General features: G+C 42.2%; 1 protein-coding gene across 2 annotated transcripts; it reads right to left on the bottom strand.

The window, feature by feature from the left end:
* Positions 1-6,959: 6,959 nt before the first annotated feature.
* Positions 6,960-17,690, bottom strand: LOC129863345 (zinc finger protein 382-like). Of its 2 annotated transcripts, XM_055935259.1 has the most exons (3): positions 17,538-17,690; positions 11,869-11,958; positions 6,960-9,420 (listed from the first exon to the last, which is right to left on the bottom strand). In XM_055935259.1, exons 2-3 carry the CDS (start codon positions 11,906-11,908, stop codon positions 7,133-7,135), a joined length of 2,328 nt encoding a protein of 775 aa, XP_055791234.1. In that variant the 5' UTR covers positions 11,909-11,958; positions 17,538-17,690; the 3' UTR covers positions 6,960-7,132. The 2 variants fall into 2 exon arrangements, with proteins under 2 accessions (XP_055791234.1, XP_055791235.1); XM_055935260.1 differs by lacking the exon at positions 11,869-11,958.
* Positions 17,691-19,094: the final 1,404 nt, after the last annotated feature.

Below are 19,094 nucleotides of genomic sequence, written 5' to 3'. Positions count from 1 at the left end.
CTAGACCACTATCCGGTGATTGATGACATGGTGGCTGCCATGATCATTGGCAAGGTGCCTCACCTCAAACCAGGACCTGAAAGAGTAAGCGACGAATGGATGCAAAGCACTTTCAAGACCCTTACCATCATGGCACACCTCGTAAATGCGGCTACAATGCTGCAATCCTACCATGCCTTGCTGATCCCTCGCCTCCCAGGGGGTGGTGTCGAGCTTCTTAAGGAGGCCACAGAGGTGTCAAGGCTGCTCACTATGCTCCAGATGGACATTACACATGCTAAAGGCAAGGCTTTGGCTTCAGTGGTGACTTTACACTGCCATCTTTGGCTGGCAGTCTAAACGTCCACCGCCAGTTCAGCAAATATTCTTGGAGCTCGCCTTCATGCTAGGTTCCACCTTTGGGCCAGGGTTCGACAACATCATACAGCAGACTACAAAACTGAGCAAAGACAGAGACACTGCAGGAGTTTTTGGCAACTGCGCACCCTACCACAAGCTCCAGTTCCAATTCAGGCCTCCGCCCTACAGGGGCATCTGGGTCACCTCGGTGGCAGATGGGGGGAGGAAGGAGACACTCTGGCTGGATATCCTGAACAAGGATGCAATCATAAATTTAGAGCCGCTAGAACGGCTAAGTGGGTTCTACTCCACGTATTTCATAGTTTTGGTCGATCCTGGATCTGTGCGGCCTCAACAAATGTTTAAAGGAGCTCAAGTTCAAGATGCTCTTGCCAGCGCGGGTGTTGCAGGCAATCTCAAACGGCCAATGGTTTACCACGCTCGACCTGAAGGATGTGTATATCCACGTTCCAATTCATCGAGATCACTGGAAGTACCTCCGGTTCGCCTTCGAAGGAGTGGCTTATGAATTCAAAGTCCTCTAGTTCGGCCTCTCACTGGCGCCGCGTACATTCACAAAGTGCATGTCCTAGCGCAGTCCTAGCGCCTATCATGTCCCAGGGCATTCTAGTGCTGAACTACCTGGACGACTGTCTGGTGTGTGCTTAATCAAGAGAGCAAGCCACAGCAGACACAAGGATAATCTTGAAGCACATTCAAGACCTGGGCCTCACCCTAAACAGGGAGAAGAGCAGCCTGACTCCCTCACAGATGGTGGTCCTGGGGATGTTGATCGACTCAACTCTTATGAGAGCACGTCTCCCTTAGGTAAGATTGGGAAAGATACAGGCCTACGTAGATCGTTTTCGGCTTGGACGAACTGTGTCCGTATTACAGTGTCAGAAGTTACTCGGCCTACTCACGTTGGCTTCTCTGTTGATTTGCTGAGATGCAAACAGAAAAGATGTGCCAAGTGTGGAGGGGAACATGATTACGGTGCATGTGGAAACAATGTCAAGGTTAACGCCGTAATTGTGGGGGAGAACACAGTGCAGCATTTGGTGGATGCCAGGTACAGAGAGAGGCTAGAGAGGCTCAGAAATATAGGATCAGTCATGATGTATCATATGCAGAGGCTGTAAAACAGATTGGTAGAACTACAGTGCAGACTGATGGAGCTTACATGGATGTACCTGTAGTAAGTGCACCTACTGTCAGGGTTGGTGCTTCTGATGGTCCAGGCATGGTTTCAAGGCCTTTTCAGAAATGTTGTGCTCATGAATGTGCAGTGTCAAATGACACTTTGATAATGAATAAAGTTGACTTCATAGCTTTTATTGATAAGGTTATCAATATGACTTGGGTTGTGGAAAGCAGAAATGCCAGGTTGAAGGTTATTGTGGAGATGGCAAAGTAGATATTAGGGGTGACAGATGTTACTCTTGAAATGGTTGTTGACATGCTGAACAATCCTAAGGGTGGAGTGTTTCAGCATGATATAGATAAAGTTGAATGGGGTTGGGGAGGAGTTTTGGGGGAGGGTGTAGTAGAAGTTTAGAATATATTTGGTTTTGAATTTTATTTTTATGGGAGTACAGAATTGGGAAGATCATGATTGATCATACATTCCAGCTCAGTAGGTGTCAGCATGCACTTAAACGATTGTTTGCGGACCACCATGATATCATAGAAGTAGAATAAGCAGCAGCCTGAGGGCAGGATCCCAGTGTTGCCAACTTAGTGACTTTGTCACTATATTTAGCGTGTATTCAGACCCCTCTAGTGACACATTTTCAAAAAACGATGAGCGACAAATCTAGCGACTTTTTCTGGTGTTATTGGAGACTTTGACGTGAAAGCACGTATAGTTCTTACTCTTCTCAACGAGCAGCGGGTGCTGCCGTGGGCCCCACCCCAGTCCCAAAGCACTCACAGGCGGCCCAGTCCTCGCGCAGCAGTCCCTCCCAGCTGCAGTCAGAGCAGGATATGTTCTCCCCTCCGAGTCCAGACTGCAAATGAATCGCGCATGCGGGAAGCCGCCACTGGCTGATCCCGCCCTGGCTTACATTCAGGGCGGGATGTAAATGTAAAATATTCTTTGTCTAAAATAAATCACTGCACAAAAATAAATCACTACATTTGACTCACACAGCCTCAGTCACTTACTCACCTTGTCCACTGTGTGTGTGCCTCTCTGTGACATAAGCTAAACATCTAGCTGGCTAGCTCATCATGTCTCAGTCTAAACTGTACACTCATTAATACAGAAAGGAGTGGGAATCAAACCCTGAATTGAAAAGGCTGGTTGAAGCTGCTTATTGGAGATGATACACGGGCATACTGCCTGTATTGATTGTAAGGCTGATTTCTACACCAAACTTAGTGATGTAAAAAAAAACATGACAACTCAAAAACATACTCAAAAGGCAAAGCCTTATAACAGTTCCACCCAAAACAAGCTGCCATTTATGGTAAAAAAAAAATTACTCTGCAAAAAAGGCTGAGGTCACCATGGCATTAGCTATCACTGAACACTGTTCCATGCTGGTGTAGAAGTGTGATGTTGTTCCCCTAGATTACGCACCAAATTGCACATAAGGACCAATTCAAATAGGCCAGGTCAAGAGGGGATGTTAATAATCTGATAATAATAATAATAATTCAGTGTATTTTTTTATTTAATTACAGCTGCATAGCTAATGTTTTTATTTGGTGTACAAACACTTTTTCATACCAATATTATACATACAAGTGATTGTAAAAGTTTTGTATATTTTGGTTTGGCCCATCGCGGGTTATCTGTATTCCCATACCACTTTATCGTTCTCTTTTGCCTGACCCTCGGCTAGCAAGGTATGTTGTCCTTGGCTCCGAAACTGTTTAATATAAAACCTTCATAAGGTTATACAATGTACTGTTTTGCAACCATACGTTTGTTATAGTGTGGACAGTGTAGGAATTTATGTTAACAAGTTTCACAGAGCTCACTGACTGGGGTATCTGTTGTAACTTCTGAGTACTTGTGACAGTGGTTGAGTGAGTGTCCATGTGCTCGCGCAGGTGCTGGAGAGCTGTGACTGCACCAAGGGTAACGTGTGTGTTGTCTCTTCGTGTGCAGGTATGTCTTTTATTTTGTCAGAATTATGTTCTGTATAGTTTTACTTGTATATGCTGTTGTGCAGCGAGTGTGTGCACGCAGCACCTGTTAATTCCTTTTGGCGCGCTCTTTTGCCTGACCCTCGGCTAGCAAGGTGCCGGAGAGCTGTGACTGCACCAAGGGTAAAGTGTGTGTTGTCTCTTCTTGTGCAGGGCAAATAAAAAGAGTTCAACGAGCAGACCGTCAGTTGTGGCAGCGTCCTAATTGAAAACACACAACGCAGAACGAACCACGCTACACTGGCATGTGATCACATTGGAGAAGCATGTAGAGCTGCTTTCTCAGACTACCTACTTCAAAATGCACAGGACAAAGTGCACAGAAATTATTAATGGTGTTCTAGCACAATACTTTCTGAAAAAGTTGGTCGCAGATGTGGGTGACCAGCGTTTCAGCCTCCTCCTCGACGAGTCCACGGATGTTAGTGTTTCTAAGTACCTGGGGGTTGTGATAAGGTACTTTAGTGACACCAAGCAGACAATTGTATCAACATTTCCGGGGCTTCTTGAGTTGGAGGGAGGAGATGCCAAATCTATAGCCCGTGCTGTTGTTTGTGGCTTTCCTCGAAGTGTTGTCTTAAAAAAGAGAAACTCCTGGGAATAGGGACTGACAATGGCTCTATTATGACAGGGTTTAACAATGGGGTCCATAAAACGCTGAAGGAGGAGTATGGCCTCAAATATCTGGTTCTTATTCGCTGTGTGTGCCACTCTCTGCAGGTTGCTCATTTGTAGTTCTAAACATATTTACAACATGTAGTTCTAAACATACTCACTTTTTGTCTCTCCCACAGCATTATTCCTCTTTCCTACAGCGTCCATCACAATTACATGCACATGGCCAATTATGCAAATGAGGCGATGACGTCATTTAGCGACTTCTAGGACAGCCAATAGCTACTTTCCTTACTGAGGAGTTGGCAACACTGTCGACCCCTCCTTAGCTGACGTCACGAAAACGATGAGCACACATCAGTAGGGCAGAAGCCCATGAGTTGTTGTGGTTCTGTATAGCCAGAAACAATGACAAAAACCTTAATGTGTGTGGTAATGTGTGTGGCTCATTTCATCTAGTTTAATCATGTTGTTGATACCATATCTTGTTTTGAGGTGTTTTAACTGATTTCATGTCAATGCTAATATGGCTAAAATTCCCTGGCTAGCTAACCAAAATGCGTTTGAGAGACAAGTGATTATTGTGCAAATGTATTTATGTTTTTGATAAACATTGGAGACTAAATATAGTTTACATGTCACCAATCTAAGCCAACCGTCTGTTTTGCCCCATAGTTGTGCACAAGTTGGTTTTATTGTTTAACAATCAACCCGTCTATAGCCCAGGATAAATTGACTGCATAATATAATGACAAGATGGTCTTGTCTCCAATCCCTGCCCAAACAATGAGAGTCGTTATCCCTAAGGCGGGAAGGCAGGACGTCAGCTTATCGCTGTATTCCTGCGGGGACAGATTTAGACGGTAGTGGACCCTCTTGCTTCGCCTGTCTTTCTGATGTTATCTAGAAAATGTCCCCCATTAGATACCATCTTAGTCACTAAAATCGGTTTCCTAGTCTTCAAATGCGCCATTGAGTCTTCACCTATTAATGAATGGTGTGACATCACTGATGGCTTTGTCCATTCATATACAGTCAATCCTGTAGCCCATGGCTTCCAATGACTGGCTCAACGGGTGACGTCTGGTGAGTATGCAGGCCATGGAAGGACTGGGACATTTTCAGCTTCCAGGAATTGTATACAGATCCTTGCGACATGGGGCAGTGCATTATCATGCTGAAACATGAAGTGATGATGGCGGATGAATGGCACGACAATGGGCCTCAGGGTCTCGTCACGGTATCTGTACATTCAAATTTCCATTGATAAAATGTAATTGTGTTTGTTGTCCGTAGCTTATGCCCATACCATAACCCCACCATGGGGCACTCCATTCACAAAGTTGACATCAGAAAACCGGTCGCCCGCACCACACCATACTTTTTCACTGTCTGCCATCTGCGCGGTATAGTTGAAACTGGGATTCATCCGTGATGAGCACACTTCTCCAGTGTGCCAGTGGTCATCGAAGGTGAGCATTTGCCCACTGAAGTCGGTAGCACACAGATAAGCTTCCCTGAGACGGTTTCTGACAGTTTGTGCAGAAATTCTTGAGTTGTGCAAACCCAGTTTCATCAGCTGTCCGAGTGGCTGGTCTCAGACGATCCCGTAGGTGAAGAAGCCGGAACATGGAGGTCCTGGGCTGGCGTGGTAACACGTGGTCTGTGGATGCGAGACCGGTTGGACATACTGCCAAATTCTCTAAAACTGTTGGAGGCGGCTTATGGTAGAAAAATTAACATTACATTCTCTGGCAAAAACTCTGGTGAACATTCCTGCAGTCAACATGCCAATTGTAAGATCCCTCAAAACATCTGTGGCATTGTGTTGTGTGACAATACTGCACATTTTAGTGGCCTTTTATTGTCCCCAGCACAAGGGGCACCTGTGTAATGATCATGCTGTTCTAATCAGTTTCTTGATATGCCACACCTGTCAGGTGGATGGATTATCTTGACAGTCACTCAATTAGCCAATGTCAATATTTTTAGATTGGTAAATTAGACTAGCTGCCAGCTATCTAAACTTGGGGGGGGGGGGGGGGGGTTGTGGGTACATAGACCCACGAGCCACTGCAGCCCCTCGAGTTAATTTTTTTTGTGGCCCCCACCCCCATCAAAGTTGCCCATTACCGACATACAGTATCAGAACTCTGGATCTATGGAGTCTGCTGCCCCTTAGTGGTACATGTGGTGTACCTTCTTCATGGGCATGAGACCTGACCATTCGTCTTTTACTGACAATGGACCTGAAACTTCAGTGGGCCCTAGGTATAGCCTATATGACCCTGTAATAACACCAAAGGTTTTTTCTGTTACTATCACCAAATCAAAACATAAATTACCTACACAATTGTAATTTATCCATGAATGAAATACATTGTGTAATTAGCATCTAATTCATTACTTGATACATGTCTTCAGTGTTTTTGTAAAAACAAATACTGATATATCCGAATCTATGGGGTCTACTGCGCTTCAATTGTGGATCTGATGTGTTGCATTGTGGTAGTCCTCAGCAGTTTGGGCTGCTCAATGATACAATACACCACACTTACATCCTGTGCCACACAGCCCATTCTGTTAACATCCAGCACACAATCAAGTGCTTCAAAAGGATTCACAGGGAAATATTACCCTTACAATACTACACTTGTTCTGACCCGTTTCCTTTGTATTGCAAAATAACAGTCAAATATTAACACAAATGCACACATACATGTACACATGGGCTGCTGTGAGTGGTAACATCCTGCTCTCCAGTTCACTGATTTGATCAATATTGAGGACCCCAGTGTGCTATGACAACAGCTAATAGAAACAAATGAACAAAGACATTGTAAAGTTAGTTTAATTTGAACAAAACATTTTATTGTGAAGCAGCAATCAACAAAACACTAACTAGGTTGAACTTAAAACCAGGTTTTACTAAGCACAAAGATTGTAAAATATACAGATTCAAATAAAATATGCTTCATCCTTGGATCATCAGATCATAGCATTTAAAGAGTTCCATTCACCTTCAGTTTTCCACCTGCTTCGATTTCCTCTGACTCCTGGTCTCTCTAGAGGTGGGTGTTTGAGGGGTGGAGTCAGAGAGGGAGTCTGAGTCAGAGAGGGAGTCTGAGGTCTCTTCAGAGTCTGACTGCTCCCTCTTCGATTGGCTTTTCCCTGACTTATTGTGCAGTTTTCCTTTGGTGGTAGAGTGTGTGTTCAGGTGGACAGTGAGGAAGGCATTGAGGCGGAAACGCATGCCACACAGAGGGCATACAAAGGGCTTCTCACCTGTGTGAATAGTCTTGTGCGTATACAGTGCTGAGGGTGACTTGAAGGCAGCTTCGCAGTCTGCACACTGATAGGGTCTATTTCCTGTGTGTATGTTCATGTGAATGCATAGGTGGGCTCTTTGCCTAAAACTCTTGCCACACTCCTGACAGGCATGGTTGGGAGTTTTGTGACAACTGTAAATGTGTGCGTTGCGAAGGCTGAGAGTGCGAAAGGTCTTGCCGCACTCCTCACAAGAGAAAGGCCTTTCCTTAGAATGCGTCTTCGTATGAACTTCCAAGCTATGTTGTGTTTTAAAACACTTTCCACACTCAGGGCATTTTAAGCCACTAATGTGTTTTTGTCTGTGAAACCCCCATGTTCCTTGGCCTTTATATGTTGCTTTACATACACAACATGTCCAGGGTCTAGTTGTGTCCGTCTGTCCCGGTCCTTTTACAGCCTCTGCTGACAGTTTATGTGAAGCAATGGATTTACCACATAGTTGGCAGGTATTTATCATTTCTTTTGCATTAATATATGGTTTATATTTGTTGTAGATGTTTGATGTTTGAGGCAGATGTTTTATACCTGTACCTGACATTGGTAATGAGTGGTCTGTCGTATTTGACTGAGATCCCAGGTCTGACTGGGAAATGTGTGTATGATGAGACTGAGTAGATGTATAAAAGCCTGATGTTCCGTCTTGCTGCTGTGGCTTATGTGATCTCTGGTTTGTATTTGCCTGTTTTGAGTTAGAGGCCAGTGATTTGTCACCAGGCTCGCACTCCAACCTTTGCCTTTTGCTGGGCTGGTGTGAAATGGGGTGAGAACAGCCTTTTGGGTCAGAGGTCATAGTGCGTTCCTGCCCTCCTGTGATTGCAGGCACTGATACGTTGACCATATGGATGGGTTGCGTACTCTCAGTCTTCAATGATAGCAATTCCTTGAAGATTAGTGGCTGATTGTTGTCTTCTTTCATTGACGAAAGAGATACTAAATTATCATATTTTGGCTTCAAATCCTTTCTTACTTCATTCAAGTGAAAATTAGCCCATATGGGATCTTCATTTTTGATGTCCACCATTTCCCGTTTCACATAGTAAGTTCCTGTAGAGTTTTTCACACTTTGTTCTTCGGCAGGTTTCACTGCATATAGGCCTCCATTTCCATCTTGATCACATCTGTCAGTCAGAGTCAGCTCAACACCGTTTTCCGGTGAAGATGAACCAAGAGCAAAGCTAAATGGAATCTCAATATCTACAGGTTCTTCTTTCACATCTGCAGCATATGTTTTCCTTTCAACAATAGGCACCCCTTTTTCCTGTTCTGCAAAATAACACGCCCAAATAGGATCCTCAACTTTCATTTCAGAATCAACTTCATCTTTGGTTTTGACAGCCACAGTAGCATTTTCTAAGGACTCTTTTTTAACTGGGATGGCTTTTGTTTTAACTGGAGTCATGCCGGATTCAATCTGATAATAATATGACCAAATAGGATCCTCAACTTTCATCTCAGGACATTCAGACATAATCTCACTTTTACACTGAGATAAATTCAATTCACTCTTTTTACTAGACTCTGACTGCTGCTTCTCTTTGGATCTAATGTGAAGGGAGGTCAATGCACTGCATTTGGTCTCTGTAGGTACTTTCTTAACATCACATGGCTCACATGTTACTCCTCCATTGGACAGATCCACTAGTGAGGCTAGAGTAAACACAGGAACATCCCCCATCATAGCTGTTGGTGTCTTGTTACTGACTGGTATTGTCTCTGGATCTCCAGCTCCCGCCTTTGAACCTCCAGGACTACAAACAGGATCCAGTCTCCAATAGTCCAGGATCTCCTCAACATTCCGAGACACACCCAGATGCGCGTCTAGTCTGAAACCGTCTGAATGTCCCAGCGTCTGCGGCACAGGCTCAGACGGGCTCGGAAGATAAAGAGGATGTCCAAAGTGGTTCATCTGTAGTTCCTGATGGGAATCACCTCCTCCAGAGATGTTACTCTGCTCCTCAACATTTACAGCAGTGTCCTCACCTGCAAAATGAGATGCAGGGGGTTATTGAGTTAAAATATACACTAGAAACATTCATTATATTAGCCCTATATTTTATTGACTAAAGTTATGGTGGGCATTTTATAATAATGCTGCATATTCAATTGTATGCAAATCTATGGAGAACATAGCCTACATTTCATGTTAACATGAAAAACCAGCTTTTCATTCTGAGCAAGAGTGCTGCCTCTTTTTTAATGAAACGCATAATAAAAAATAACCAACAGTAGGCTTCCAGGGTCCTTGCTCCTTTAGAATCCGAGTGTGGAATTTCCTTTCTCACACATCGTTACTAAACAGTCCGTAGTAATAACCTGATTTAGACTTGGCTCTGTGTGTATAACTATGACGATTTGAATGCTCACCACCTAAGGCACGAGCACAAGACGGAAGTACACTGAACAAAAATATAAAAACGCAACATGCAAAGTGTTGGTTCCATGTTTCATGATCGGAAATAAAAGATCCCAGAAATGTGGCGTATGCACAAAAAGATTCTCTAAAATGTTTGTTTTTTGTGCACAAATTTGTTTACAACCCTGTTAGTGAGCATTTCTCCTTTGCCAAGATAATCCATCCACCTGATAGGTGTGGTATATCAAGAAGCCGATTAAACAGCATGATCATTACACAGGTGCACCTTGTGCTGGGGATAATAGAAGGCCTCTAATGTTCACCAGAGCTGTTTTCAGATAATTGAATGTTAATTTCTCTACCATAAGCCAACTCCGTCATTTTAGATAATTTGGCAGTATGTCAAACCGGCCTCACAACCGCAGACCATGTGTAACCACGCCAGCCCAGGACCTCCACATCTGGCTTCTTCACCTGCGTAATCGTCTGAGACCAGCCACCTGCACAGCTGATGAAACTGCGTTTGTGCAACCGGAGAATTTCTGCACAAAAACTGTCAGAAACCGTCTCAGGGAAGCTCATCTGCGTGCTTGTCGTCCTCGCCAGGGTCTTGACCTGACTGCAGTTTGGCGTTGTAACCGACGTCAGCGGGCAAATCCTCACCTTTGATGGCCGCTGGAGAAGTGTGCTCTTCAAGGATGAATCCCGGTTTAAAATGTACCGGGAAGATGGCAGATAGCGTGTATGGCATCATGTGGGCAATCGGTTTGCTGATGTCAATGTTGTGAACATAGTGGCGGTGGAGTTATGGTATGGGGCAGGCATAAGCTACGGACATCTTACACAATTTCATTTTATCGATGGCAATTTGCATGCAGAGATGCCGTGACGAGATCCTGAGGCCCATTGTCGTGCCATTCATCCGCCGCCATCACCTCATGTTTCAGCATGAAAATTTACTGTCCCATGTGGAAAGGATCTGTACACAATTCTTGGAAGCTGAAAATGCCCCTGTTCATCTATGGCCTGCATACTCAGCAGACATGTTATCCATTGAGCATGTTTGGGATGCTCTTGATTGACTAGTATGACAGCGTGTTCCAGTTCTTGCCAATATCCAGCAACTTCAAACAGCTATTGAAGAGGAGTGGGACAACATTCCACAGGCCACAATCAACAGCCTGATCAACTCTATGCCAAGATGTTTCGCGCTGCATGACGCGAATGGTGGTCACTCCAGATACTGACTGGCTTTCTGATCCACACTCCCAATTTTTTTTTTTGTATTCAGACTTTTTACCCAGAAAGTTTATCACAGTGGTACCACCCAAAGAACCCAATTCAGATGTTTTTTTTCTGTTCAAATCAGTCTTACATGTGACCATATCAGATTTGCCCATTCATACTGATGTATGAATGAGGCGGCAGGTAGCCTAGTGGTTAGAGCGTTGGACTTGTAACCGAAAGGTTGCAAGATCGAATCCCCAAGCTGGCAAGGTAAAAATCTGTCATTCTGCCCCTGAACAAGGCAGTTAACCCACTGTTCCTAGGCAGTCATTGAAAATAAGAATTTATTCTTAACTGACTTGCCTAGTTAAATAAAGGAAAAATGAAAGTGAAATGTAGCCTCTGAAGTAACACGCAATGCTCATTTCCTGTCACTTTTCCTTTAAAGTTTTAGGTGGTTGTCATGGCAGGTCATTTAAGAAAAAAAAATGATTTGAGCATCCAAACACATGGAGTGTTGTTGGATTTCTTTATGGATCAAAACATTTAATAACAAAGCATTTTCTAAATTCAAACAAACCCTCTGCAACTAAACATGGATGTTTAGAAGACATTGGTTGTCTTTCAAGTCTGGAATTTGGCAAGTGTCGACAAGTTAAGGTTGGTCAAAATCATAGACGCAAACTTCCTTTACCGCCTATTGACATGGTATCTTCTGGCAGGGGGAGTTTTTTAAAGAGCCACCAACGCGTGCTCTATACGTTAAAACACATCACTTTTTGTATGGATTTGTAAACATACATCAGCGAGAAATCATTTTCAAAAAACAAAAGGTTAAATTACTACACCTTTTATAGGGTTAGGCTTCCCACATGGCCATCTTTCCATGTTACAGCGTTGACTATCTGTGCTAATGAGCTATCTGCGTCTCCAAACACCTGTGGGTAAACGGAAGATGGACGCCACAAACACGTTGTTACTGAAAAATACTGTAGGGTGCCAGTGTTAATCAGTTAAAACAGTGTCAGTGTACAGAGTAGGAGGTTGGTGGCAACTTAATTGGGGAGGATGTGCTTATCGTAATTGCTGGAGCAGAATGGTATAAAACACATGGTTTCTGTGTGTTTGCCATTCCATTTGCTCCATTCTAGACATTACTTTAGCTGTCCAGACATAATTATGAGCTGTCCTCAAGTGTATATTTTGCATTTGTGATAGAGGTCGACCGACTACGATTTTTCAACGCCGATACCGATTATTGGAGGACCAAAAAAGCCCCTACCGATCAATCGGCCGATTTTTTAACATTTGTAATAATGACAAGTACAACAATACTGAATGAACACTTATTTTAACTTAATATAATACACCAATAAAATCAATTTAGCCTCAAATAAATAATGAAACATGTTCAATTTGGTTTAAATAATGCAAATGTTGGAGAAGAAAGTAAAAGTGCAATATGTGCCATGTAAAAAAGCTAACGTTTAAGTTCCTTGCTCAGAACATGAGAACATATGAAAGCTGGTGGTTCCTTTTAACATGAGTCTTCAATATTCCCAGGTAAGACATTTTAGGTTGTATTTATTATAGGCCTATTTTTCTCTATACCATTTGTATTTCATTAACATTTGACTATTGGATGTTCTTATAGGCACTTTAGTATTGCCAGTGTAACAGTATAGCTTCCATCCTTCTCCTCGCTCCTACCTGGGCTCGAACCAGGAACACAACGACAACAGCTACCCTCGAAGCAGCGTTACCCATGCAGAGCAAGGGGAATAACTACTCCAAGTCTCAGAGCGAGTGACGTTTGAAACGCTAATAGCGCGTACCCCGCTAACTAGCTAGCCATTTCACATCGGTTACACCAGCCTAATCTCGGGAGTTGATAGCAAACACACGAAAGTGCTGTTTGAATGAATGCTTACGAGCCTGCTGCTGCCTACCACCACTCAGTCAGACTGCTCTATCAAATCATAGACTTAGTTATAACATAATAAAACACACAGAAATAGGAGCCTTAGGTCATTAATATGGTCGAATCCGGAAACTATCATCTCGAAAACAAGACGTTTAATCTTTAAGTGAAATACGGAACTGTTCCGTATTTTATCTAACGGGTGGCATCCATAAATCTAAATATTCCTGTTACATTGCACAACCTTCAATGTTATGTTATAATTCTGGCAAATTAGGCAGCCCAAACTGTTGCATATACCCTGACTCTGCGCGCAATGAACGCAAGAAAAGTGACACAATTTCACCTGTTTAAAATTGCCTGCTAACCTGGATTTATTTTAGCTAAATATGCAGGTTTAAAAATATATACACTTCTGTGTATTGATTTTAAGAAAGGCATTTATGTTTATGGTTAGGTACACATTGGAGCAATGATACGCACCGCATCGATTATATGCAACGCAGGACACGCTAGATAAACTAGTAATATCAACCATTCGCTGTAAAGCATATTTTCAAAATCTGACACAATAGGTGGATTAACAACAAGCTAAGCTGGGTTTTGGTATACTTCAACTTGTGATTTCATGATTATAAATATATATTTTTTAATTTGGCGCACTGCAATTCAGCGGTTGTTTACGAAAATGAGTCCGCTAATGGGATCCGTGCGTCAAGAAGTTAACGGACTGTAATATAACTTTGACTTTTCTTTCGTACTTTCCGCTGGACTTGCCCGCGCGTCGTGAGTTTGGAAAGTGTCCTGAACGCTAGAACAACAAGGAGGAATTTGGACATAAATGATGGACATTGTCAAACAAAACAAACATTTATTGTGGAACTGGGATTCCTGGGAGTGCATTCTGATGAAGATCAAAGGTAAGTGAATGTTTATAATGTTATTTCTGACTTATGTTGACTGCACAATATGGCGGATATATTTGTGTCTTGATTGGGCTCTGAGCGCCTACTCAATTTTGCATGGTTTGCTTTTTCCGTAAAGGTTTTTTGAAATCTGACACAGCGGTTGCATTAAGGAGAAGTGCATCTAAAATTCCATGCATAACAGTTGTATCTTTTAGCAATGTTTATTATGAGTATTCCTGTAAATTGATGCGGCTCTCTGCAAAATCAAAGGATGTTTTGGAACTTCTGAACATAACGCGCCAATGTAAACTCAGATTTTTGGATATAAATATGAACTTCACCGAACAAAACATACATGTATTGTGTAACATGAAGTCCTATCAGTGTCATCTGATGAAGATCAAAGATTAGTGATTAATTTTCTCTCTATTTCTGCTTTTTGTGACTCCTCTTTTTCGCTGGAAAAATGGCTGTGTTATTCTGTGAATAGACACTCACCTAACATAATCGTTTGGTTTGCTTTCGTCGTAAAGCCTTTTTGAAATCGGACACTGTGGCTGGATTTACAAGTGTATCTTTAAAATGGTGTAAAATACATGTATGTTTGAGGAATTTAAAATTATGGGATTTCTGTTGTTTTGAATTTGGCGCCCTGCAGTTTCACTGGCTGTTGAAGAGGTGGGACGCTACCTTCTCACGTACCCTAGAGAGGTTAACTGACTTGCATAGTTAAATAAAGGTGTACATTTTTTAAATAAAAACGGCCAAATCAGTGTCCAAAAACACTGATTTCCGATTGTTATGAAAACTTGAAATCGGCCCTAATTAATCGGTCAACCTCTAATTTGTGAAATTATTTTAATGTGATATGAAAGAACAGGGCTTTATGTTTCTAGAGCCAATTCACCTCTAAACAGAACATGTAAGGTCCTTGGACTATAAGGAGTAAAGTTAGGCTCCTTTAGTCCATTATTGGTCTGGAGCATCACTTTAGATTAGCCCGTTACAATCTGTTAGCTAGCAAAATATCTGAATTGGGCTGCTTGTGTAAACAACCCAGTCTCCCAAAAGCATCTTAAAATGGAAAAATCAACCCAAAACCACTCACTCCTTTAATTTACAGTTGAAGTCAGAAGTTTACATACACCTTAGCCAAATACATTTAAACTCTGGTTTCACAATTCTTGACTTTTAATCCTAGTAAAAAAAATCCCTGTTTTAGGTCAGTTAGGATCACCACTTTATTAAGAATGTGAAATGTCAGAATGATTTATTTCAGCTTTTCTCACATTCCCTGTGGGTCAGAAGCTTACATACACTCAATTAGTATTTGGTAGCATTGCCTTTAAATTGTTTAACTTGGGTCAAACGTTTTGGGTAGCCTTCCACAAGCTTCCCACAATAAGTTGGGTGAATTTTGGCCCATTCCTCCTGACAAGAGCTGGTATAACTGAGTCAGGTTTGTAGGTTTCCTTGCTCGCACACACTTTTTCAGTTCTGCCCACACATTTTCTATGGGATTGCAGTCAGGGCTTTGTGATGGCCTCTCCAATACCTTGACTTTGTTGTCCTTAAGCCATTTTGTCACAACTTTTGAAGTATGCTTGGGGTCACTGTCCATTTGGAAGACCCATTTGCGACCAAGCTTAAAATTCCTGACTGATGTCTTGAGATGTTGCTTCAATATATCCACAATTTTCCTCCCTCATGATGGCATCTATTTTGTGAAGTGCACCAGTCCTCCTGCAGCAAGGCACTCCCACAACATGATGCTGCCACCCCTGTGCTTCACGGTTGGGATGGTGTTCTTCTGCTTGCACGCATCTGCTTTTTCCCCCTCTAAACATAACAATGGGCATTATGGCCAAACAGTTATATTTTTGATCTTTGTCCCCATGTCCAGTTGCAAACCGTAGTCTTGCTTTTTTATGGAGGTTTTGGAGCAGTAGCTTCTTCCTTGCTGAGCTGCCTTTCAGGTTATGTCAATATAGGATTCGTTTTACTGTGGATATAGATACTTTTGTACCCGTTTCCTCCAGCATTTCACAAGGGCCTTTGCTGTTGTTCTGGGATGGATTGATTTTCACTTTTCGCACCAAAGTACATTCATCTCTAGGAGACAGAATGCGTCTCCTTCCTGAGCGGTATGACGGCTGCGTGGTCCCATGGTGTTTATACTTGTGTACTATTGTTTGTACAGATGAACGTGGTACCTTCAGGCGTTTGGAAATTTCTCCCAATGATGTACCAGACTTTTAGATGTCTACAATATTTTTTCTGAGGTCTTGGCTGATTTCTTTTAATTTTCCCATGATGTCAAGCAAAGAGGCACTGAGTTTGAAGGTAAGCCTTGAAATACATCCACAGGTACACCTCCAATTGACTCAAATTATGTCAATTAGCCTATATGAAGCGGACATCATTTTCTGGATTTTTCCAAGCTGTTTAAAGGCACAGTCAACTTAGTGTATGTAAACTTCTGACCCACTGGAATTGTGAAACAGTGAACTATAAGTGAAATAACCTATCTGTAAACAATTATTGGAAAAATGAATTGTGTCATGCACAAAGTAGATGTCCTAAACGACTTGCCAAAACTATAGTTTGTTAACAAGAAATTTGTGGAGTGGTTGGAAAACAAGTTTAATGACTCCAACCTAAGTGTATGTAAACTTCCATATTCAACTGTAGTGTTAAATAACTATGTGAGAACAATATTTTTTTGGTAAAAAAAAAAATTCATTCTGACGTTACAAGGTAAAATGGAAAATATTTTTGGAAATCTGTTGCAGCTCAAGTCGACTACAAAAACCACAATGCAATGCTCTCTGAGCTGGCTAGCTAGTGTAGCTACACGAAATAATTCCGAAGACAATATAAGCATTAACGTAGCTAGTTAGTGCAGTTTGTATAGGCGATTTCACAGCTCTCTCACCATGTTCAACCAGCCGTACAGAGTGGAGTCTAACATTCGCAACGGCAGATATTCTTTTGTTATACATGGGAAACGTTGCCTTTGGTTCGTCTATGGAACGCATGCTGTGCAATTCTGGGACATGGCGCGCTCTCCAAGGAGTGAATGGGAGTTTATTGGGCGCTAGCTAAAAAAAACAACACTAGCACGGATTTCGTCAACATTACAATTTTCCCCGAGATAATTAACTTGCTCTCTGTAGTATCGTATAGCTTTAGAATCGGGCCATTGAGTACTTTCGAGGAAAATAAACTCGTTTCTCGACATATACACAGATTATGAGACTGGATTATTTTAGCAGCCGCATGACGAAGAATGACAACGTGGACCCGATTGGTCGACATTCTGTGCTTTCTAGACTATCTCTGGGAACTGCACCATGCAATGCATCCTGGACTAGAGGCAGACAAATAGGAACACATCTGATAGACAAATTTCTCGAGGTAGGAATATCGCAAAAATATGAAACGTGAAATGACACAGGGAATGAATGGATGCACAAAAACATTAAAACCTTTCCGTTAAGGCTAATTTCAGTGGTGCTAAAATTAATCTAGCCTTAAACCGACTCCTGATTTTAGGCAACCAGGAGCCATGGGCACGCGCCATATGGAATTAAATATATGCATCCATACGGGTCATTTCATTTGCCTTGAGGCTCAGAATGCGTACAACAACAAAAATATAGCGACACGTATGACAAATTCTACTTACGGATCAATTGTTAAACCGCGATTTGCTACTTCTCTTCGATGAAGCATGCACTACAAAACAGCACCCAACATATTGTCTTCAAAGTTTCGATGGGACTGCGCTCCCAATATCCTAGACAACAGCAGCCCCTCGAGACACTCCCATTCTTCTACTTCTATGAGGTTTAACGGCGATTGGCATCCAATTTGTTGCATTACCGCCACCTACTAGACTGGAGTACAACTCCCTTATACTTTGCTTTAAAATAATAATATATATAAAACAATTAAATAAACATGTACTAAATACATACCCTGCCATCTAACACTACATTCACTAATTTCAAAATGATCTAAAATAAAATGAACACCACCTTACTTCCCTAATTACATGTATTTATTCCTACCTCATGCAATCATCCTGAAAGGATAGGATGGGACAACACCACTTAACACACCCAGTAACTCTTCTGCTGTCAAGTCTCGCACACCCAAATACCTCTCTGAAGCTGCCACCACAACCTCAATTTTCTGAGACTTCTGATCCATCCCTGCAGTACAATAAATAACCATTGCTAAAAATCCCATTTTACTGAAACTTATATCACTTTTTGGCCTATCCCTCTGTATGGGTATATCTCTCCTACACTCACCACTCCTCCCCCTTAACCCACCTTCTTCTACATTCTTCACTGCCTCAGCATATGACAACTTCTGCACTACTCTAACCCTGGAAACCTCAACTTGCCTCTCGCATTTCTGATCCCCAGCTCCATGGGCACCCCTACAATTAACACATTCCACTACTCTCTCCAATACTACACATTCCTTTGTCTCATGCCCTTCTGCACATTTCTCACACCTTGGACCCTCCCTCCTACACACTGCTGCAACATGCTCATAAGCTTGTCACCTGTAACATCTTAATGTATTCGGCACATACGCTCGTACAGGATAACTTGTATATCCTAACTTCACTTTGTCAGGCAAAGACTCAACTTCAAAACTCAAAAGAACAGACAATGACTCTTCTGTTTTCCCACTCACCCTGTCTGCGTCACATCAAACGACGAGCATCACATACAGCGGGAAGCTTTGCCCTCAGCTGGTCAACTTTAAAATCTACTGCTACCCCAGTTATAGAAACTCCCATGTTCTGAGAATCACTTTTCAAAGTGGATAGTTTGACCCCTCCCTCTTCCTCCATTATTTTTCTTCTTTAAAGCGTTATGTCAGACTACACATATTGGTGTATTGCTGCTACCTACTGTACGGGGTATTGAAACAAAACAAAAATACAAATATATTCCATTATGGGAAGAGGGGGCTAAAGTAAATACACAAATAAATCAAACAACCATCCCACTCCTTCAGTCACATTCAAATCACATCCCTCAGGAGCCTGTGAGGACGGGGCGTTCATCGACATGATTGCTTGTTTACCTCCGCAGAAAAAGAAAAATGAATACCCCAAAACGCTCAGCCGCACTCACAATGATGCCTATTGTCTCAGATTTCCTCTCCGTTTGCGCTGTGCAGTTAATAAACACTACAAAGTAATACACGCTACAAAGTAATA

This window comes from Salvelinus fontinalis, chromosome 10 (genome assembly GCF_029448725.1).
Source record: "Salvelinus fontinalis isolate EN_2023a chromosome 10, ASM2944872v1, whole genome shotgun sequence".
Classification (NCBI taxonomy): domain Eukaryota; kingdom Metazoa; phylum Chordata; class Actinopteri; order Salmoniformes; family Salmonidae; genus Salvelinus; species Salvelinus fontinalis.
Note: the sequence above shows the minus strand (reverse complement) of the source record. Positions and strands in the feature narration are given on the sequence as shown.